Raw genomic sequence first — 24001 nt, 5'->3', positions numbered from 1 at the left:
CGTAATCATACACGTCCCCTCCCTCTTGAGCCTCCCTCTCCTCCCTCCGTCGCACCCCTCCAGGTCATCACAGGGCCCAGACTGGGCTCCCTGTGTTACAGGGCACCTCAGAGTGAAGTCAGTCAGGAAGAGAAAGTGTCGTGTATTAACATGTATGTATGGAATCTGGAAAGGTGGCACAGATGAGCCTGTTTGCAGGGAGGGAGGGGAGATGCAGATGTCGAGAATGGGCCTGTGGACACAGCTGGGAGGGAGAGGGCGGGGCGGACGGAGAGTAGCGTTGACCCGTACACACTATCATGTATACAGCAGATATCTGCTGAGACGTTGCTGTGGAAGGTTTTCTTGAACTTGTTCTCCAGCCCCAAACTTCCAAACATTGGGTCATCATTGCTGGAAATACACCCACCAGTGTCTTGCAAGGTTCAGTCTTTTGAGTTGCTCCAAGATAAAATTCAGCTCTACCTCTCCCCAGGCCCCCAGCCACCCAAGTAAGTTCTGTGTGAAGCTGTCTCGTGTATCCTGCACAGGAGCAGGGTTTTGATGGTGTGGAGTGGAGGAGAAAGGCTAGAACAGGATGAGGAAAGCCTGGGTGGTGAACAGTGACCCGTATCCTGTGTTCAAGTGGTCATTTTGGACTCCATCTGGGACTTAAAACAAAAAAAAGAACTGAAGCTTTTCTTTCTGCCTGATAGTAACGTCTCTCTTTTGTCCCCGGATGATCCAAAAAAAATATTTCTGTAAAAGATATGATCCCTTTAAATCATCCAGAGCATACATTTTTCACCAACTAACAACTGAATTAGGAATACTGTTAACATATGAGGACAGTTCACTTGGTCCCTATTCTAAATCTTTGTTTTTGCTCAAACTATCTAGGAATGATGAGATAGTGGCCATTTAATTAGGCAGAATCACACAAGTCATCCTTTAATGTAAAAAAGTAAAATAAGCTTTCTTTTCTCTTTAAATGATCTTTCTTTTCTCTTTAAAAGGAGTTGGTCATTGGTTGAGAAGGAAGAGTAGAAATCATGCATTTGGGGGAAAATGTTTAACAGTTGATCCAAATAAATATTTGCTTTTGCTTTCTCTTTCTTTCTTTTTTTTTTTTTTTTTTTAAGGAGTACTAGGGAAGTACGTGTGATTCTAAGTCACATAGACTCACATTACATGAACACGGTGATGGAAAGCTTTCTTCTTAGCTCATTATTAAATACTATTGTAGTAAAATTGACCTCACATTAATTGAATTTTGAGTCAGACATATAAAAGAACAGTCTGTCCAAAATTTCCTGATCTCTGAGGTCCCCAGGGCACTTCCTTTGCCACATCATAGTCTCTATGTCAGAGATTTTGCCTATCATTGAGTTTTCAGCTATTATCTCTGCAGGGAAGATTCTTAAACTGCAAGCTCCAGCCTCAATTTCTCTTGAATTCTATTTGCAAATAATCTCTAGACATTTCTATTGGAAACTCCTTTCAACTCAAGCAAACCCTCAAACAGCATTTTTTAATGTGTTTTCCAAAAGTGGTACTCCATTGCAGATTTTTGAAGTCAGCATTCTGCCAGCATGGACTCATCTACTACTTTCAGCTGAACCCCCACATTTATTCGGTTGACATATTCTGTTATGACCTCCTTCCAAATACGAGTAATTACTATACTGGAATTTTTCTCCCTGTGTGTTTGCGTGTCTGCATGCTCAGTCCTGTCCGACTCTTTGTGACCCCATGGACTGTAGCCCACCAGACTCCTCTGTCCGTGGGATTTCCCAGACAAGAACACTAGAGTGGGTTGCCATTTCCTACTTCAAAGGATCTCTCCGACCCAGGGATCAAACTCATGTCTTCCTGCATCTCTTGTATTGGCAGGTGGATTCTTTACCACTGCGCCACCTGAGGCACCCTTTTTATCCCCATTATAGCATCAAAACCACGTCTACCTTTTATTAGTTCTTGCCAAAAATACTTTCTCATATTACCCGTTGTTGTTTCTGCTTTTTGGGTCACTTGGCAATTTGTTATGCACAGTCTTTCATGATGTCTCCCAAACTTTAAAAAAAAAAAAAAAGTATAATTGTATGATTGTAAAGCATGGTTTTATGTCCCCTTCCATCACACTGATGACCCAGCGTAGCTCAAAATGCAGTCCTTGCATGCTGATCTCTGTTTCTGACTTTCAGGCTTGATGATTGAACCAAATGAGATGTTTATTTACTCTCTGTAATCCTCCTGCTCACTAATATTAAGAACTGACTATTAAGAACAAATAGATTTCTGAGCAAAAAGTCATATTGGCTAATTTAAGAAATAGGGAGGGGAAAAGGATTCTACAAAGTCTAATAAAATACTATTAAAAAAAGATGCTTAGTTATTCTCTTTCTTCTTCAAGCAGCTATTAGGCAAGAACAGACACCTCGGATAGAAAGATTATATGTTAAAGTGTGTCTTTTTATTCCTTAAAGTACCAAGTAGAAACATTGTTGTCATCACATTTTTAACAAAGGTAAACACAAGGAATACCCCAGCAGAAGGCACAGTTAAGTACTGCAGGAGTCTCTCCAGAAAGCTTTGCAGTGCTGTGAATCACAGCTGTGAGGCTTATCTGCAAAAAAACAGAGTCAGTGGTTTTGGTTATTTTAATACACATGTCACCCCCACCTACAGTACTTGTTGAAGACTCCTAATCCCCACCTTACTCTACAATTATGTCGTGCAGACAGTTCTAAGACAGGCAGTACTGTCATTAAAATGCGCACCGTGCTTTGGTCCTGCTGAAAACACCAAATGCCTGTGGGCAGTCCCGGTGACCACATGCTGAGGCCGGTTGCAGAAATTCCCATTCTGGTGACCATACTGGCAAAAGCCCGTTCATGAAACACGAGCATCGTTGCGGGTTCCACGTGCTCCCCAGGCAGGGAGCTACCCTTTTCCTCTAGGCTCTTTAAGGACTAACTTAAAAGTGTGAGATGCCACCTGCTGGAAACTGATAATATGGACTATCCTGCAACAAGACTTGACCTGTGTCCAGCTGCAGAATTATTAAGTTGATCTTCTTTACCCTTCATTCTTCCTTTTCTACTTTACATGACTGGTATATGCACTGGGCTGTTGAATTAGGAAAACCTCTGCTTCACTCCGTCCTAAACAAGCTTCCATTGTTTTAAAAATTAGTTGTTATTATTTTTGGTTGTGCTGGATCTTTATTGCATGCAGGCTTTTCCTAGTTGTGAGGAGCAGGGGCTCCCCTTTGTTGGGGAGCAGGGCCTCTGTGTTGCGGAGCACAGGCTCTCGGCGCACGGGTTCAGCAATTCTGGCACACGGGCTTAGCTGCCCCGAGGCATGTGGCATCCTCCCCGACCAGGGATTGAACCTGTGTCTTCTGTGTCGGCAAGCAGATTCTCAACCACCGACCACCAGGGAAGTCCGCAAGCTTCCGTTTTAAGATGTAAATTTGATCTAATGATCACCCTGTAGGATTGGGGAGACTCATGAGAGAGCAAACAAGCCCAAACCCAAGGCAGAGTTTGCTACATCTCAACTTCAGAAATGTTAGAATAGGAAATATTGAAAGAAAACTAGGTTATCACAGTAGTAATGTTCAATTGGCATTAAGCACAGCTGAGACATTCAGAATTACATAATGTTTATGGTTTGGTTGATTAAGTAGGAATAAGGGATGACAATGTTTGAGAATGTTTTGCCATACACCGTGCTTGGGACTGTAACATAGAGATTTGCAGAACTTAATGTGACCAGCATTATAGGCAACATGGGTCTTGGAATGAGTGAGCAATTCTAAGAACATTCCATTGCATGACGATATAGACTGACAAATTCCACATATGCCTGACACATAGTAGGTGGTTACTAAATACTGACTGACATGTGGGCTCAAATTTAGTTTCAAGCTTATGGGTCTGTAAGAACTGTTGTAATCGGCTCTTTGGGAGCCTCCTACGTGTATTGTTTGAGTTTTATTTTAACAAGGTTGTGCTTTGGAACATGCTTTAGAATAATGACTGGTCTAATTCTTCTTTTCACCTAATCTAAATTATTAGAAATTATTTTAATTCTTACAGTGGACAAAATGGCAGGTAATCTATCTACCTGTGTGAGTAACCTTCCTGATTGGAACCCAAGTGACAGGTATGGCATGACAGCCGAGTTGACAGCTATGTTTAAGTGAAGGTTTACCTGCAAATTGTGGAGTCATTCAGAGTCAGATATAATGATTCTCTTCATATGAACAGCATAATTTGATGCAGTGATTTTAGTAATTGTTTTTTCACCCAGGAAATATTTACACTGATAGCTGGGCCCATCCAAGATTGTAATTTTGCTTGTGTTGTGGTACAGGTATCCATCTATCTATATCTATCTATCTATCTATCTATCTATCTATCTATCTATATAAATTTCACAGGTATCTATCTATATATTATGTTCTAATGACTCAATTTGCAGACAAGTTTGAGAATCATCACTCAAAACAGTGAGCTGAGAAAGAACCTCGGAAAAATATCATTTTCCTAGTTTTTAGCTTAAATGATTTTTTTTCAGCACTTTTGACAGGACAGTCTTGTCTTCAGTGAGCCCATCTCTTGAGAAAAACAGAAGGCGGAGGTGAAAGGTGACTTGTGTGTATCTCACAGATACTTTTGTTTAGGCAGCATGAGATCTGTATTTCCTCAGGTAACGGAGTTCTTAGAAGACTGGGATAAAACGTTTAGTCACTGAAGTCATTTAAATCTATCCCTTCTGTGCTGTCAGTCGTCAGAGTCCCAGAATGCTGTTTGATTCTGGGTATTCAGTGCATCTTATACTAGTTTGCATTATCCTGATTCACCTAGTCCACTTTCTAATTGTACTTGATTTTACTTCCCTGTATTACAAATACGGAATTTAGCACATCTAATTTGACACAAAATTCCTACTTGTTTTGTTCCTGCTACTGTGAATGGAAGGTTGGTGGTACCATTTGATTTCTGTTGTCTCTTTGGTAGAGGTGTTGGAAAAAACAGAAAAGCGAAAGTGTTAGTTGCTCAGTTGTGTCAGACTGTAGCCTGCCAGGCTCCTCTGTCCGTGGGATTTCCCAGGCAAGAATACTGGAGCGGGTTGCCATTCCCTTCTCCAGGGGATCTTCCAGGCCCAGGGATCGAACCCAGGTCTCCTGGATTGCAGGTGGACTCTTTACCATCTGAGCCACCTGGGAAGCCCTACTGGTGTGTATGGAACATTGATGGTTCTGTTTGATCTCTGTCATCTCTTGGGTAAAGGTGTCAGAGCCTATGATTTACTTTTCAGCACCAGCCGTAATGGAATACTTGAACATTTAACATGAATCGTGATGAATGCTCACTTATCTTGGCTGTTCTGTTTGCTTCCCTAAACTGACGACCACGGTGGCTGCTTAAAATAAACCCCTCTGAGATAAAGAGGCTCTTTTAACAGAAGGCAAGGGAGAAGAAGAAGAAATCGTTTTTCCTATCCCTTGTAGTTGCTAGATAACTTAGAAGTAGACCTCACTCTATTTTTCAGAGCCTTATTTTGTAATCTGCTCAGCTTGGCTAAGGCATGCCTGTATTCACCAAGGAAGCAACCTTTATATGTGGTTAACTGATTCTCTCGCCTCTGTGATATAAAATAGCATTTAATATTCCTTTATAACATCCCCACATTGCTTTTGGAGTTTGATAAATGGTACCACTTAGAAATTTGTCTTTCTTATTTTTCTGGTCTAGTAACCATAACCGCCTTGGGTCTCTAAACTAATTCTTCTAGGATGTTTTTCTTCAGCTTTATGATAGCTAGAGGAAGACGCCAGATTTTTATGTTCCTTTGCCTCTCTGGGTTGTTTCTGTTCCTCAGACAGGCGTCCACTTGCTACCTTCACCACGTGGGGTGCCCAGGGAGAAAAACCCTGTCTCTTTATGACGTCCCCCTGGGCGCTGTCCCAGATCCCACCTCTTAATCTGCACATGGCTGCGGGCTCACCTTTCCTGCCCAAGCTCCCAGGTCTCCTTATTAAGACAGCACCAGAGGTGGTACTGACAGTCTCTCTCTTCCCCATGAGCTTGGCTGAAATCAAGACTAGAGACTGACAGCTCTTCACGCTGCCTGTGGTTCAGCACAAAACCACAAGGTCCAGAGGCACATGGTTCACATTCACTGTCTTTCTCCAGCTAACACGAACCATTTGTTCAAGCAGCTTTGCTATCTGCCGGAGAATAAGAGATCTGCCTCGTCGATATTCCCCAGACAGTCAAATAAATTCTCTTGGCTTCAAGACAGATTCAGAAAATTCTACCCAACAACTGCATGCGGTTCAGTTTTTGGTTTTTTTTTTTGGTTTATTTTTGCAATTTGTGAAGGGGACGATGGATAGATTCCTTGAAAAAAAAATAAAAAATGCCAGTCAAAGAAGCGGCCAATTAGAGGGCCGTTTATTATGGAAAGTTCCCATATTACATTTAGGGAAAATGGAAATAAAATGATATGTCAAACGGGAAATAGAATTAGAGGCCTGCCAGTAGCAGAATACCTGCCACTGTGGTGCTCTTTAATTTTTTTTCTCCTTGAAATTCTCCCATTTAGTTGCATTAGAGGTAAATGTTAGTCGTGGATCTCGGGAGTCAAGTGAAATCTGTCTGAGAAAAGATTAGGCTTCATTCGTTTCAGGGATCTGTTGCATTAATCCTGCTGATGTTTGAGTCAATCTAGTCTACTTAATTCAAGCCTCATCTCTCATAAGCCCAATGTCTATGGTTCTTATAATGTTTCCTTGCCATTATTTGGAATAGTAGAACAAGAGACCATGTAATAGTTGTCATGAGATGAACAAATCTACTTCTGCCAGGGTATGTTACATCCTTTTTCCCTACTGCAGTTTTAAAAGTTAAAATTTTTGATTGACCATCTTTGGGTTATAAACACAATGCTAGTCTGTTGATACTATTTGTATCTCAGCATAAAGTCAACAACAAAGTAAAATAGAACGGGAAAATACCCGGGGTATGTCAGTGACGATGGCCAAATATTTGTATTGGCAAGTGGGAGTTTGGCATCATTACTGAAAGAGAAATTCTTGCTCCACTAAAATACTAATCCAACAACCTAGTTTTCTTTTTTAAATATATTTACTTTTTTAAAATGAATAAATTTATTTATTTATTTGGTTGCCACAGGTCTCGGCCTTCGTGGCAGCATGAGGGATGTTTTTCTTTTTTTTCAAGTTGCGGCACGTGGGACTGAGTTCCCTGTTGTCGTTCAGTCGCTCAGTCGTGTCTGACTCTCTGTGGCCCCACGGACTGCAGCACGCCAGGCTTCCCTGTCCATCACCAGCTCCTAGAGCCTGCCCAAACTCATGTCAATTGAGTCAGTGACGCCATCCAACCATCTCATCCTCTGTCATACCCTTCTCCTCTTGCCCTCAATCTTTCCCAGCACCAGGGTCTTTTCCAGAGAGCCGGCTCTTTTCACTGGAAGAGCTGGTGGCCAAAGTATTGGTGCTTCAGCTTCAGCATCAGTCCTTCCAATGAATATTTGGGACTGATTTTCTTTAGGATGGACTGGTTGGATCTCCCTGTAGTCCAAGGGACTCTCAAGAGTCTTCTCCAACACCACAGTTCAAAAGCATCAATTCTTCAGTATTCAGCCTTATTTATGGTCCAGCTCTCACATCCATATATGACTACTGGAAAAACCATAGCTTTGACGATACAGACCTTTGCTGGCAAAGTAATGTCTCTGCTTTTTAATATGCCGTATAGGCTTGTCAGAGCTTTTCTTCCAAGGAGCAAGTGTCTTTTAATTTCATGGCTGCAGCCACTGTCTGCAGTGATTTTGGAGCCCAATAAAATAAAGTCTCTTACCGTTTCCATTGTTTTCCCATCTATTTGCCATGAAGTGATGGGATCAGATGCCATGATCTTCGTTTTTTGAATGTTGAGTTTTAAGCCAACTTTTTCACTCTCCTCTTTCACTTTCATCAAGAAGCTCCTTAGTTCCTCTTTGATTTCTGCCATAAGGGTGGTGTCATCTGCATAACCAGGGCCCCCTGAATTGGAACACAGAGTCTCAGCCTCTGGACCACCAGGGAAGTCCCAGTCTTGACCACCATTGCATTCAGTTATACTGTACTCCTTTCAGGTTTACTGTTTAACTTAGTTCAGCAAGTGTCTATGGAACCTTTTCCCGGGAACTTTGTGCTAGACTCTGGTACGGACAGAAAGATGGACCTGATTCTCGAATTGCTTACTCTCTGGAGGCTGTGAACAGCATGTATGCATTAATGAGGGATCATGTTTGAAGGTCTCAGTTAACCACTTCAATTATAACACAAAAGCAACTGCAGCCTTTTGCCTTCATGAGAGAGTGGGCTGGATATAAAAGATCCAGCAAGATAGAAAAAGCAAATTAAAACACACACAGAGAAACAAACAAGAAAACCCTCATATTAAAAATGAATGTGAGTTTTCTAAGAGCACATGGGTCATTTGAATGCCAATGTTGATAATAATTACTGTCATCTTCTCTTCTCAACCCACGTTCTGACACTTAGATTGACAACAAAGACTGTATCACACTCATGTTCCAGAGGATGGATATGCTTGGGATTTAGAAGGTGGGGTTCAGGAGAAATTAGTTTAAATCAGGATCAGTGCTAGCATTCCCAGGGACTTCCCTGGTGGCTCAGATGGTAGAGAACCTGCCTGCAAGGCAGGAGACCTGGGTTCAATCCCTGGGTCAGGAAGATCCCCTGGAGAAGGAAATGGCAACCCACTCCAGTGTTCTTGCCTGGAGAATCCCATGGACAGAGGAACCTGGTGGGCTAAAATCCATGGGGTCACAAACAGACAGGACTGAGCAACTAACACTTTCACAGTGTTAGCATTAGAGATGCTCCAGGACAATGATATCTTTAGTGCTTTGATCCAGTAAATGTTAAATGATAAGGATAACTTAATAACGAATTTATATCCCTATCTATCTTTTCATCTGTCATCTATCCACCTCTGCTGACCTTCAGGAACTGTTGTCATTTCTTCACATGTACTGTACCACGTAGTCCCCATTGATGAGAGTTCTATAGGAATTTTCTTCCATTTTACAGAGAGGAATTTAACACCCCGAGTTGTTAGATAATTTGTTCAAAAACATGCATCAAATAATGACAAAGTCAGGAACTGCATCCGGGCTGACTGTCTTAATTTCTTCCCAGCCCTGCCTGAACTCCTTCATTATGTATACGTTAACCAACATATATTATTAATAGCACTATCGCCGACAACTGTTAAACGCAGAAAGGGGAGAAGATGTGAAGAGAGATCTGAATCTTATAAGCAAAGCTCCTTACCTTTGTCTTTTTGAGATGAGCTACCTTTTGTCTGGCGTCACTGATGCTGGACAAATCTCCATCACTTCTGTGGGGCCAGTAGTGCATCCTTTCCATATTCCTCCTGGTGTATTGCTTAGATTGATGGTGGCAAATTGGAGTTTTCAAATTAGATAGTCAAATTATTCTAGTTGGCTAGCTTGTTGCTGTTGTTGAGTTGCTAAGTTGTGTCAGACTCTTTTGCGACCCCGTGGACAGTAACCCTCCAGGCTCCTCTGTCCATGGGATTTCCCAGGCCAGAATACTGGAGTGGGTTACCAGTTCCTCCTCCAGGGGATCTTCCCCATCCAGCAGTCGAACCCTCATCTCCTGCCCTGGCAGGTGAATTCTTTGCTGCTTAGCCACCAGGGGTAAGTTGTAAATCCATCCTTACTGATATAGAGGCTTGCCATTAAAAAAACATTCTTGGGCTTCTAATAGTGCTATTTCTTAAATTTATCCCAATCACAAAGAGCATAATATACTAAACTAGTTTATATTTAAAGAAACTAAGACTTTTCTGCTGTGTGTCTCTATCTCCTAGTTAGGAGTAAGTGACTGTAAAACCCTTGAACGTGTGAAACCACGGTATATTTCCCCATTCTATCATTAGAGGCTACTTGAAACATAAATGAGAATCAGAAGTGGAGGCCCGGGGGGAGGGAGAATAGCTCTGAGATTATATATAAGGAATTACTTCCCAGCGAGGATCAGTTCTGGGAATTTTGGGTCCTCCTTCTTTAACTGTTACAGGAGTCTTGAAGAGACTTCTAGTGTTACAACCTCTTCAATTTCTGTATGGTACGGTCTCATTTATTTTAGCAAAATGGAGTTCATAACATCAGAGCCTGATGTCACAAAGTTAATGAAGTGAGTCTGAAACATTGGGAGATGGATATACTGTAGGTACCGTATCAGGAAACGTCACTTGGCAACCTCATAGAAGCATGGAGGTACAGATTCAGCTTTCATGTCTGTTGTTTGAGCCCTTTGGCCAGGCATCAAGACCAGTGTTGTGTTCCCCTGAGTTTTCAAAGTGTACTTACTGAGTCAGTCTGCCACAAACGTGAAGTCTTCAAGAGCACAGGCTTGGCAGGAGAGACTTCCAGACAGTTCCGTGAATGAAGATGGTTCAGCTCTGGGCTGATTTTAATGAGAAAAATAGGCGACTAGAGAAACACCTAATTGGGCATAATTTTATGTGTGTGAAATATGGAGAGGACGTGGGGACACGGGGTGTGTTTATGTACACAGCAAAATTTGGAAAAAAGGAAAGTTTGTTGAATTCAAAACTCTGTTTATTTTTGACATAGCTGCTTCGCAATCGGTCATCAATCTCCTGTTTAGCTTAATTATAGTAGAACGGTTTTTAAAGAGATTTAAAACGTGGACGCAATCATTAAAATGTTGGAATGTTAATGGATTTGAATTAAAGGAAGCATTTTTACTCCCTTCAGGATTATCATATATAATCTAGGGTTCAGAGAGATACTCGTCAATAAGAAAGAAGACTTGAAAACAGTCACTTGCATTAGCTCAGACTGCCCAGCATTGTGTCATAATAAAAGCATTTTAAAATATAAGTCTAACCTCACTGAAAACAGGAATTTGGAGACTCATTAAGGAATACTTAATTTAGTATTGATTTCATTAGTTACTGATTTTACACTGGATTCCTCTTATTTATATGGGTGCATTTAGGTAATAAAATAAACTTGATATTTTAGCTCATGAAATTATATATAGCCTCACAAATGTCAAGAGACTTTGTGAGCTGGGATTTATGTTTAGAATAGAATGGTATACATAGTCCAAATTGAAACAATCCACTGGAGGGAAAGGGAAAATTATTGCTGGTAAGAAGCGAAGCTTCTTCTGAAGCTTTTTGGAAATTCACAGGCTGAGGATGTTTGCACAATGGGGGACATTTGAAGGAGATTCAAAGCGAAGAAAAAGCACTGTGATCAAGTGAGAGAGTGATCTGGGGCTTTATTTATAACAGCCCATAATAACTCACGTTTAATGTGTGCGCCTTCTCAGGGCTGGCATCGCCCCAAGCACTTCACCTGCTAACTCATTTTCTTCACTCTAATACTGTGGGGGACTTCCCTGGTGGCTCCGTAGTAAAGAATCTGCCTGCCAATGCAAGAGACACAAGAAACGTGGGTTCAATCCCTAGGTTGGGAAGATCCCCTGGAGGAAATAGCAACCCAGTCCAGTATTCTTTGTTGCAAAATCCCATGGACAGAGGAGCCTGCTGGGCTACAGTCCATGGGGTCACAAAGAGTCAGAAACGACTTAGCAACTAAACAACAGCAACAAATACGGTAGGCCTTGGGGGTTATTTTATCTCTTGGAGATGAGCTGACTGTAGTACAGAGTGCTTAAAGACTCAGCTGAGGAACAGACGGCAGGCCTGAAATCAAGACACACCATGTTACAGATGGAAGATTTCAAGTGCCCAACATCTGGAAAATGTCTGGTTTTGCTAAAACCAGAACATCTGATATAGTCTTGATTTTCCTTGTAGATTATATTTTGCCTAAAATGAAGGAATCATGGGTGGGAGCTGTTGTACTTCATTTTTATCAGCAAGAGTTAAAAAAAAAAATCTCATAGATGATGGAGCATCATGGAACCTGAGAGAGAGAGAAACTACATGCGTGTGCATATGTGTGTGTGTGTGTGTGTGTGCGAGTGTGTGTCACCCAGAGCCTAGATGATGAAGAAAGGTAACACATGGTAAAATCAGGGAGGAGCCCTAAACCTTAAGAACGTGGGTTAAATACAAACACTAAAATGTATGAGCGTTTCCATTATCATTTTTTAAAAGCAATCCAGCTCAGAAATTGATATGGTAGTTCCTACAAAAGACTGTATAGTGTTCCCTTCAGAAGAAAAGCAAAGGGGAAGGGGAAGCATAAGAAATTCCATTTTTTCCCTGTACAGATAGCTTTGTTTATTGTTAATTACAGTATAATCGCTTTACAATGCTGCGTTAGTTCCCGCTCTACAGGATCGTCAGTCGCCAGGTGTGCACACATATCCCCTGCCTCTGGAGCCTACCCCCCTCTCCCCCAGCCCCTCCCTGGGTCATCACAGAGCTGAGCTCCTTGACTGTACAGCAGCTTCCCACTAGCTACCTATTTTACACACGTGCGTGCTGCGTGCTAAGTTGCTTCAGTCGTGTCCCACTCTTTGCAACCCCATGGATGGCAGCCCACCTCTGTCCATGGGATTCTCCAGGCAAGGATACTGGAATGGGTTGCCATGCTCTCCTCCGGGAGATCTTCCCAATCTAGGGATCGAACCTGCGTCTCTTAAGTCTCCTGCATTGGCAGGCGGGTTCTTTACCTCTAGCACTGCCTGGGAAGCCCATTTTACACACAGTAGGTTATATGTCAGTACCACTCTTTCAAGTCTCCTAGAGCTTAAGTCTCTAAGAATGGCAAAAAGGGGGATACCATGTCCAGGGAAACAAACATAATTTGTGGTAAATCTACACAAAAATGAGCCAGCATTCCTTAAGAAGAAGTATTTATCGGTTTTATTTTTTTAAGTTGCAAAACCAAAACTGTGTGAGTAAGGCATTTTCCCACTAAGCTGGATATATAAAGATCCTTTAACAGGGATTTATTAACTTGGGGCTTGGCCAAAGAACATTCTGGAATGGAATGGCAATCATGTAAGTTTTGTGACACAGTTACTTAGGTAGACACCAACAATAAACTCTAATATCCTCTGGGCTTCTCCTATCAGTTCTCTATGAAGCCAGCCACAGTATTTAACTTGCCCGGAAGAGTGAATAAGTGTCTCTCTCAGGTCTGAATTCTTTTTCCTGAGCTCCTTTTCCTCACTTCGTATCCTTCTCTTCTCCTTTACTGTTAGCACTGTCACATCCTTTTCTCGGTTCAAAGCCTCTGTCACAATTGTATCAATGCAACACTCTTACTTTTTCACTTGTACACTTGCTCAGATTCCTCTTGGCTAGTGCTGTGTGCTTAGCAATGGTTTCCCAAAGCTGGCTCGTGACTCAGCACCTGGGAATACTGCATGAAGTTGTAGATCCTTCTTTCTCTCTCCAGAGCATTCTATCTAATGTTCTCTCTGTCTTCAGTGTTACATTTACTCTAGTGACACCCCGGAATTAAATTCCCTTTTGTTTAAAAGAGCTACCTCTTACTTGGAGAACCAAAAAAATACCAATCATGCCTGCAGCAGCTGCTCGAGCCTCTTTGTATAGCATGGCTGAGCAGTTCCCCCTGCGCAACTGATGCATGCATTTTGGGAACAGGACAACTTTTCATTTCTAAAATTAGCATTTTTTTAAAGAAAAATGCTTACTATTGCTTATTGCTGATGATCAGGGAATGAAATGAAATGAACCTCTTGTGTTCCACTGATGGGCTGTCAATTGGAAAACAATCCTCTTGGAAAGTCATTTCACAACATTCATCAAGACTAAAAACAACTATCTCCCTTGACCCTTTCATTTCACTTCTGGGAATGTATCCTAAGGAAATAATACTAAACACAGAAAAGCTTTATGCAAATAGTAACACTATTTAACATAGCATCCTCTGTGAAGAAGCAAACAAAATGAATATTCAATAATATGAGAATGATTCAATACAGACTAAAATATTATTCTGCCACTAATATAATTTAGAAATTAAATGCAGACAAGACAGAATTTTGATATAAAATTTGAGAGATGATTACAAATTATAAATTCAATATGATCATAAATATGTAAAATACAAGAAATGCTAGAGTGAGAAACACTGCTGGTTTAGTTCGGTCGCCTTAGGGTGATGGAGTTAGAGACGACCTCTTCTAGTTTGCAGGTTCAGCCACACGTCTACAGCAAGCACATTCTATTAATAGTTAAACAGGGAAAAGCAAAAAGCACGTTCAACTTTCAGAAAAACTTTCCTAAGTAAAACTTCAGGTTAACTCTCAAATAGATTTTTTGGGGGGGAGGCCGTGGAGATTAGGGAAACAAACTGACTAAAGAACTTTTGAACAGGGGTGACTGAAGAGCAGTAGCTCAGTGAGGCAGCTTAGAGAGACCGAGCTGACCTACGAGCGGTTGGGGAGAGATGACCCTGAGCCCCCCAGACAACATGAAACCCCAGGTCACGGCTCGCTGGGATCTGAGGTTTGATTGGCCACGCGCCAGTCTGCAGCCGCTCCAGCCACCCTAGTATTTTATAACATTGTAAAGACTGTATTGTTTCAAACATTTCAAGATTTTACACACAACCTGGCAGTCATCCAAAGCCATTTCCAATAGGCCAAAACTATCAGCAGCCACCCACCTCAGCGGCCATGGCCGCCTGATTAATGACGCTCCGCCACCGGGTCCTCCACTAGGATCATCTGTGCGGGCAGACCTCTGGACAAATGCGATCTTTGAGACTCGCAGAGTGTCTATCCATTTTGCAGCTGATCTGTTTCTTTTTTAAACAGGGATGGAATATTAGAAATTTGAGGTCTGGTGTGGTGTAACTTGGATTGACTGACTGCAGTGGGCTCTGATTCACTGAAACAGCAAAGGGTGCTGTTTGTCACTGACCCTGTTCTTCCTTCAGAGTATTTGTTATGCATGTGACTTTCCTAAGCTACTCAAGTTCCCCCTCCTCACCGCCTCCCCTTCTTTTAAATAGCCCCCTTATTTGACTTACAGTTTATTTACCCCATGGGCTTAGATCTGAAGTTTTTAAAAAACAAACATTTTTCATTGATACTTTTCCTTTTGAAATGAGTAAGTTACCCACGAGCAAGTGTATCAAGCCCTTCAGATCACACCCTTACTAACTCACTATGCGCCAGCTCTGTACTAAGTCATTTACATACATTCACTCATTTGCTCTTTGCAAAAACCCTATGAAATAGTTCTTGTTATTGTCATTTTACACATTTGAAAGTGAATGCATGGAAAGGTGGAGAATCTTACCCAAAGGTATCCTCGGGGTTTATAACTGGTAGAGATAGACAGTAAGACAGACACAAGAGACATTTAGGGTTCACCACCTAAACCCACCTACCTCTTATGGTGACCTTGAGTCTCAAATTTTCTAACAACTGGCATCAGTGATTAGAATTTTTACACTGAAGGTGCACCAAATATTTCTTTAATGCTTCATTAATAGAAGGTAGAGATTGTTGAAGAGAGATTTTTCCAAACCTACAGCTCAAAGAAAAGAACATCTGTAGATTCTGATACTAGTTTTCTGGTGGCTTTAGGGAAAGCAATAGCTTTGTACCCTTGTTTGCTTTTCTGACTTAGAATATAGTATATCTTTGTTTTGCAAATTATTTTTGCTCCAAATGATACAGTAACTATTGGAAACATATTTACCCCTATCATTAATTACATGTGGCTTTGTTTCACTTCTCGGAATGTTATTTATGAGGCTGACCTTGTAGAAAGGAAGGGACCGTTCAGAGAGCTGACTCACTCCCATCCTATGATCTCGCACCGTCTACCATCTATCTGACAAGCGGGAAGTGAAAATAAGTAAGAGTCTACTAGTGGTCACTCAGACATTCCAATCATTTCAGTCAATAGCTTTCATTCAATTACAAAAAACCCTGGCTATGCATTTTTTAAACCAAATTACAGTATATGATAAAACAAGAACCACAGGCTTCACAAAGAAGGCTATCTAACACCATAAAAGGCCCCATCCGAGCCCTTTATTCAAACTTGGTTCCCTTGCTTGATGAGATTCAGCGGAAAATCTATCCCTTGGTTTGGCTTTGCTTCTGTTTCCTTGACACAGAGGGTATTTATCTATTTAATTTTTATTGGAGCGTAGTTGATTTACAACATCGTAATAGTTTCTGCTTTACAACAAAGTGGATCGGTTACACACATATCCACTCTTTTAAAAAAATTGCTTTCCCTTGTAGGTCACTCCAGAGTATGAGTGGAGTTCTCTATGCTATACAGCAGGTCCTTCTTCGTTATCTATTTTATGGATACCAGGTGGTTCCCTGGTGCCTCAGATGGTAAAGAATCTGTCTACCATGAGGGAGACCCAGGTTTGATCTCTGCGTCGTGAAGATCCCTGGGAGAAGGGTATGGCTACCCAGGCTAGTATTCTTGCCTGGAGAATTCCAAGGACCGAGGAGCCTGGCAGGCTACAGTCCAAGGGATCATAAAGAGCTGGACACGACTGAGCGACCAGTGCTTTATGTCGAGTAGCCTGTATTCGTCAGTCCCATTTCACCACTTCATCCCTCCCCCCATTCCTTCCCCCATGAAAACCACACAGAGTATATTGTAAAAAACTGTCCCTTTAGTAAATTTCTGCCCCATGATGTTCTCAGCAGAGTCGCATATCTATGATCTTGTTTAGATGAACCTGGGGGACGTCATTCCAAGTGAAACGAGCCAGTGACCGAAGGACAGGTGTTGTGAGATTCCACATGCGTGTGGTCTCTCTGTGAGCCATACTCACTGCAGCAAAGGACAGAGGGGAGTTGCCAGGTGCCGACAGGAAGAGGAAACAGGAAGCTGCTATTCGTGGGGTGTCACGTGACCTGTCAGTTGTGTGAGTTGAACGGATTCTAGAGACATGCCTGCAGCCCCGTGCCTGCGCAATACTAGATCGTGCAGTTCAAATGCATCACAAGGGTTGATTGTCAGGTCAGACGCGCCGACTACCATGAAGAAGAAAAACGCAAAAGATGACTTGCCTCTAAGCAATATCACGGAGAACAGGATCTTATACTAAGGCCAACACTCCCCACCTTCTCTGAATGCACAGAGGAAAGAAATGCAGGTTCAGCACCACACAACTATGTCTGCAACTTACTAGAAGACTCTTGAGAGTCCCTTGGGCATCAAGGAGACCCAACCGGTCAGTCCTAAAGGAAATCAACCCTGAATATTCACTGGAAGAACTGATGCTAAAGCTGAAGCTCCAATCCTTTGGCCACCTGATGTGAAGAGCTGACTCATTGGAAAAGATCCTGACTATGGGAAAGACTGAAGGCAGGAGAAGGGGACAGCAGAGGATGAGATGGTTGGATGGCATCACCGACTCAACGGACATGAGTTTGCGCAAACTCTGGGAGATCATGAAGGACAATGAAGCCTGGTGTGCTCCAGTCCACGGGGTCTAGAAGAGTCAGACAAGATTTACTGACTAAATAACTACAACAACAGCTTACTAGTGGTTTGGGGATCAGAAAGCTGAAGTGATGTGCAAAAACACATTTTCCTCACTTGTGAAGTGGTGGGAGCAATACTTTCATTACAAGGTTTTCATTAGGATTAGAAATAATATTTCAGAATGTGCAGTAGGTGTCTGAAATATAGAAGGCCGTCAGTAAATGGTATTTTATTTGTGCTATTTTCCTTTATCATCAACCCTATGAAGATGAGGGCACAGCGGGACCTTAGCTGGAAGCAGGCAATGTAAGAACATGCAGCGTGTGCTGTGCTGTGCTAAGTTCCTTCAGTCTTGTCTAACCCTGTGCGACCCCACAGACTGTAGCCCGCCAGGCTCCACTGTCCATTGACTTCTCCAGGCAAGAATACTGGAGTGCATTGCCATGTCCTCCTCCAAGGGATCGTCCCAGCCAGGGATCGGATTTGTGCCTCTTATGTCTCCTGCATTGGGAGGCAGGTTCTTTACCGCTAGTGCCATGTGGGAAGTCCATGTGCAGTATACATAGGCCATTTTAGTGTTACAGATGCTATATTAATAGGAAAATTAATAACAGTAGAGGTAGGAATATTACACATTACCTTGTACGTTTCTGTGAAAAGTCCAAATGTCACCTGGATGAAGGAAACCATGGTACTATTTGGGGTAGGAGGGGAACTTGCAAGTATTATTTCATTCAGTTTAAAAGGCATTTTCTTTCCTGTGTTTTTCTCCAATGTGTTCTTATCCAAGTAAACCGTGTTTCTGATGGAATTGAAACAAAGATGAAAGCCAGAACATCGTGCCTGAAAAGACGAAGATTCATATTCATTGAAATATAATATCATCTTTAAGATATTCTAAGTGTAGGAGGGATTAATTCCTCAAATACTGAAGGGTCACCCGCTCTATAGCAATGGGCCCGCATTGATGTTAAAGGCTTGAGATAGTAACTCGAAACCACTATTAACAAACTCTCATCCTGTTTTAGGGCTTCATTCACAAGCCAGTTAGAAAACCAGACTTCTATTTCGGTGGCTCATGCGATTGGTAAGTTGTTTTTCCATAGTGATTATTTTGTCAGGTTAAACCTTACTGCTCACAGATTACTGCGCCGTGAGCCCGAATGCATCTCGATGTGTTTGCTTGTGCTAAATCAGGGATCACCACTCACCAAATGAAAATCTTTTTGTTATAGATGGAGCTTGAACCAGAAACTTACCCACTTGCTTGGATAAAGAACACTTTGAACCTTTGCTTATTACAGCCGTCTCAAAACATCAGGGTGGGAGTTAAGCCCACAATTTTGTTTTAAATTAGGTGCTCCTAAAAAGTGCAAGACTAATAGCACCGACTAAAGCCAGTTATTTTTCTGGCAAGCTGTATGTGAGTTTCCCCTCACTGCTAAGCCAGTAAAATTCAGCATTACTGTGGCAGTTTTCCTACAGTTTGAGTTCTTGGACTGTTGTCTACACAGAACCGAAATAGTGAGATGAAAAGTAAAAACTTCAGTTGGTAATTAGGATGCTGCCAAAGATTAGAACATGGTGTATTCTAAGTCATTAAGCTATTTCAGTCTGTTTTCTCCCCCTTTACTACATATTTTGGCATTGTGTAGATGCAATTTTAAACTTTATCTAAAAAGATGTTTCATGAATTTGTCATATTCAGCATGGAACCAAAGAAGGAATATCAAATATCTTGTCAAAGAAGACGTCTCAATCCAAGTCTGTGCTTTTTCTTTTATTTTAAACTAAAATAATCCTCTGTTCTGCCAAAACCATGCATCCTGGGTTTTTTAACTCTACCTACACTGTCTTCAAGCAGCCTATCAGGTAATGATGTATCCATATGAGATAGGGAGCTTTCAAAAGACAGAATATCTCATCCACAAGAACGTTGTTGAATATTTAGTACATTTTAAGCACTGTGGAAAATAGTTGCTGTTTAATTGCTCAGTTGTATCCAACTGTTTGCAACCCCGTGGACTGTAGCCTGCCAACCTCCTCTGTGCTTGGGATTTCCCAGTAAGAATACTGGAGTGGGTTGCCATTTTCTTCTCCTGGGGATCTTCCCAACTCAGGGATCGAGTCCCCATCCTGCTTTGGCAGGCTGATTCTTTACCTCTGAGCAATAAGATGATGAAACATATGTGAAAATGAGATATGGCTCCTGCTTTCTAGGGACAAATTTGATTGGAGAGACAGCAAATACATACGCATGTACATATATATCTGTGTGTGTATATATATGTATGTGTGTTTATACATACATGCATATATATGTGAACAACAGGTACATTTAAACTTCAATGTGTGCTAAAATAATCAACAAGAATGGCTAATAAACATAAGGGAGCAGATATTGTGGAGTGTGGCAGAGACTCCAGAGGCTTTGTGAAGTTTGAGTTGGGTCTTCCTGGAAACAAGGAACCTTGATAAGTTAATAAGATAACAGACACTTTCTAGCCAGTGGACGGAGAAATACGTCTAGGTACTCGAGTGACCGGTTCATCCCAGTTTTCCTAGAACTTTCTCCGCTTTAGGACTAGAAGTCCTACGTTCTAGGAGATTCTGCCATCCTAGGCAAACTGGGATGGTTGCTCACCCTACGAGATAGTGCCAAATGTGACCAGGTCATGAAATAATAAGCATTTTCTTTTTTTTTATGGAAAAATATTTTTTCAAAAATTGTCTTCATATTTAATCTTCTGTTAACCTTCTCTTGCATTCTTCTTCACAAATACATGTTGCTTTTAATTTCTAATGGCATCACGTTAGCTAAGATCCTTAGTTTAACTACAGAAGTATTTTTTCTTCATGTTCTGTCACCTTTAGATAAAATCCCTTTTACAACATATCAGCATTCTTGGAGCCAAGTGATCATTTAGTTCCCAGTTTACCCATCCCCCACCTCTGTGCCATGGCTTATGCAGCATAAAAAGCATCCTTTTTATCTAAAATATTTGATAGTTATGCTTTTTTGAGGAACAGACCAAAGAAATTCTGAAAAATCTTCCCTGGTCGCTTCTGCCATCGGCAAACGTTTCACATACTCACTTTGTCAGTGATTTCCCATCACTTCTGTTTTGTAACTGGCATAATAGCCCCTATAGGGATTCCCTTGTGGCTCTGATAGTAAAGAATCTGCCTGCAATGCAGGAGACATGGGTTTGATCCCTGGGTTGGGAAGACCCCCTGGAGAAGGGCATGGCAACCCACCCCAGTATTCTGGCCTGGAGAACCCCATGGACAGAGGAGCCTGGCGGGCTATAGTCCATGGCATCTCTCCTATAACATCTCATTGAGAGGAAAGCAAGCATCTTTTTTATCTCTATTTTCTTCCTACAGTCTCACCACAATGTCATACATGGTAGTTGTAAAGGTTGTTTTTGCTGGAAAGGATTGAAGGCAAAAGGAGAAGGGAGTGGTAGAGGATGAGATGGTTAGATAGCATAACTAACTCAGCGAACGTGAATTTCAGCAAACTCTAAGAGATAGTAGGCTTCCCTAGTAGCTCAGACAGTAAAGAATTTGCCTGCAATGCAGTAGACCTGGGTTTGATTCCTGGATTGGGAAGATCTCCTGGAGAATGGAATGGTTATCCACTCCAGTATTCTTGCCTGGGAAAGCCCGTGGACAGAGGACCCTGGCGGGCTACAGTCAACGGAGTAACAAAGAGTTAGACCTGTCTGAGCTATTAACAGGCGATAGTGAAGGACAGGGAAGCTTGGTGTGCTGCAGTCCACAGGGTTACAAAGAATCAGACAAGACTTAGTGACTGAACAGCAACAGTAAAAACTTGTCAAAAACAAAAATGATTTGAAGCAAAACCTATCTTGAAGTTTTCTTTGTTTCTTCATTTTCTGTCTCGCTGATATCTCCTAGGTGATAATATTCAGCCCAAATGACTTACAAATATAGGGAACTTTAGGATATTATCCAGTGGATAACATGCCCTTGAGTTTAAATGTCTCCTAATGTGGATGAGGAAGGCACTCCATGAAATATCTCTTCCTTCATAGGTAGAAAGGGCAACTGCATTTCTGTTTGTGAAAGGTGTGAGTAGAGCAGGATGCCTCAGATGATGTCATCATTGACAGGGAGCATCACCGTCCAACTCAGCGGCTTCCGAGTTGTCTCCAGGCAACCACAGCCCAGCCACGTTAATATATCAGTCCAAACGTGGCATTTGAGAAGAGCACATGACCTCTAAAGAGAGTTACAGACAAGGCTTTTGCTCAACTCTGACTCATCTTAGACTCAACTCTTTTTCCTGGATCCAACCAGGGAACTCTGAGTAAGTTTGCTTTGCCACGTCCTAAGGAAACCCAGGGTAACTCTCACTCAGCCGTTTGCTGTGAGCAGAGACTATCAGGTCACCTAAGAGACAGCAGCCTGTGGGCTGGTGCCATACACAATGATGACCTTGGCTTACAGAACCCAGATAGAATGTGCCCCGGCTCATAAAGTCAGGGCAGTGTGGTAAACAGAGCTTGTGCCAACCGGACATCATCTCAACATCCTCTGGCATGCTGCCCATGTTCGAGCAGGGGTACACACATCAGGAGCTGCATTTGGGTGCGGACAGTTGGTGGTGACGACATCACAGATCCATTAGCTTCCTACAGACATCTTTTTTTTTTAATTTAATTGATTGATTTTTTTTCTGCACTGGGTCTTCTCTGCTGTGTGTGGGCTTTCTTTAGTTGTGGTGAGCAGGGGCTCCTCTCCAGTTGTGGTGCCCAGGCATCTTATTGTGGCAGCTTCTCTGGTTGTGGAGCACCGGCTCGAGGGTGCACAGGGTCAGTAGTTGTGACTCAAGGGCTTAGTTGCTCCGAGGCATGTGGGATCTTCCCAGACCAGGGATCAAACCCGTGTTCCTCTGGATTGGCAGGTGGGCTCCCATCCACTGTACCACCGGGGAAGTCCAAGACTTCTTAGAGCAGCTTCTGATGTTACTTTAAGTCAGCTACTTGTTAAAACTTCTGCAAGATCACTGAAAGGAGTTGCTTTGAGATGGAAACAATGATCCAAGCTGTTTGGAAGCAAAGCAGATGCAAGTTGTTGGAGGAAAATGTGAAATAAAGCATTTTTTTGGTATTGCTATTATGGTGATGATGGTGCATTTCCAACACAGAGTTTCTTCTACAGTCCTATCCACTGTCTTTAAGTTACCAAAGTGTCTAAAGATATCCAGAATTGTCTTCTAGTTATAATGATAAACTCTTGTGATATTGGGTGGTTATTTGCATTTTTCAAATCTTGATTTATGCTCTGCCACTGAATATTGTTCTGTGCCAGTTGACATCAGTTGACCTTATAGTTTTACCTTGAAGTCTGGCTGAAGTATCTTGTAGTTTCAAGAGTAAAGACATCTCCTCAAAATTTATTTCCATTGAACACACTCCAGATGGCATCCGATAATGAATGAAATGGATATATCCTGAAATGTGGCTCATGGCTACAGCCCAGACACGTCAATGAAATAAGCATTTAGCCTGCCATCTTTTAAAACTGTTCGTAAATTCCATGCATGAAACAGGGCACCCAAAGTTGGTGCTCTGGGACAACCCAGAGGGATAGGGTGGGGAGGAACGTGGGAAGAGGGTTCAGGATGGGGGGTACTTATGTATGCCTGTGGCCGGTTCAAGTTTGATGCATGACAAACACCATCACAATATTGTTAAGTAATTATCCCCCAATTGAAATTAATTAATTGAAAAACTGTTTGCCATACTAATAATCTAATGCCTACATTTTGTAGAAAGCCTCTCAATGAGTATTAAATGCTTCAAGAACATGTATAATTTATAATCTTTGAATACTTCATGTTTAGTACTGTGCCAGGCATATAAAATAATGCTCACTAAATGCTTCTTTAAATGGATTTATCTTGACATGATGCCAGGCTTTCAATAAAACCAGGTGGTTGCAGGTTGCTAACTATTTTAGTTTGCAAAATTGAGTATTACCTGGGTCTTTCTAATGTTTGAATAGATCAGATTTAATTGCTAACCACCTTCAGCAATTTCATATTCTTAGATTATTTTGTTGAAGAGTAGTAGCTAAGAGCAGGCATTTGCAGTTCAAAAATCAACCAGTAAAATGACGCAGCCTTCAAATATTGTCGTTTTGGAAAAGTCCGAGAGATGTAACATTAAGAGCGGGTAAAGATAGAATTGGAGAAGGAAACGGCCCCCCATGCCAGTATTGTTGCCTGGGAAATCCCATGGATAGAGGAGCCTTGCGGGCTACAGTCCATGTGTTTGCAAAGAGTCAGACATGACTGAGCAACCAAACAACAGCAGAAAGGTAAATGAGTAGCTTCTCAGAATCACTGTCATTTTCCTTCTCTGCACCAGGAGAGATGCCATCAGACAGTCCATTCATTACTGTGTTTTGCACACTCTCCTGGCACGCTAAATAGCTGTTTTTGACCAAAAGAGAGAGAGAGAAAAAAA

The 24001-nt window shown here is 41.8% G+C and overlaps 1 protein-coding gene across 5 annotated transcripts in view; it reads left to right on the top strand.

Moving 5' to 3' along the window:
- Nucleotides 1–24001, top strand: part of LOC145543544 (uncharacterized) — a 677688-nt gene that overhangs the window by 192423 nt on the left and 461264 nt on the right. For all 5 annotated transcript variants that reach the window (XR_014080781.1, XM_081585339.1, XM_081585341.1 and 2 more), the window contains one exon: nucleotides 18530–18588. Coding sequence is in view for 4 of the 5 variants with exons in the window: in XM_081585339.1 (XP_081441465.1) it covers nucleotides 18530–18588 (59 nt within the window). In the remaining variant the exon portion in view is untranslated. The remainder of the gene's footprint in view (nucleotides 1–18529; nucleotides 18589–24001) is intronic.

This window comes from Giraffa tippelskirchi, chromosome 3, assembly GCF_054371585.1.
Source record: "Giraffa tippelskirchi isolate mGirTip1 chromosome 3, T2T-mGirTip1v1.2.pri, whole genome shotgun sequence".
In the NCBI taxonomy this organism is placed as follows: domain Eukaryota; kingdom Metazoa; phylum Chordata; class Mammalia; order Artiodactyla; family Giraffidae; genus Giraffa; species Giraffa tippelskirchi.
The sequence above is the reverse complement of the archived record's forward strand: the minus strand, read 5'-3'. Positions and strand labels throughout refer to the sequence as shown.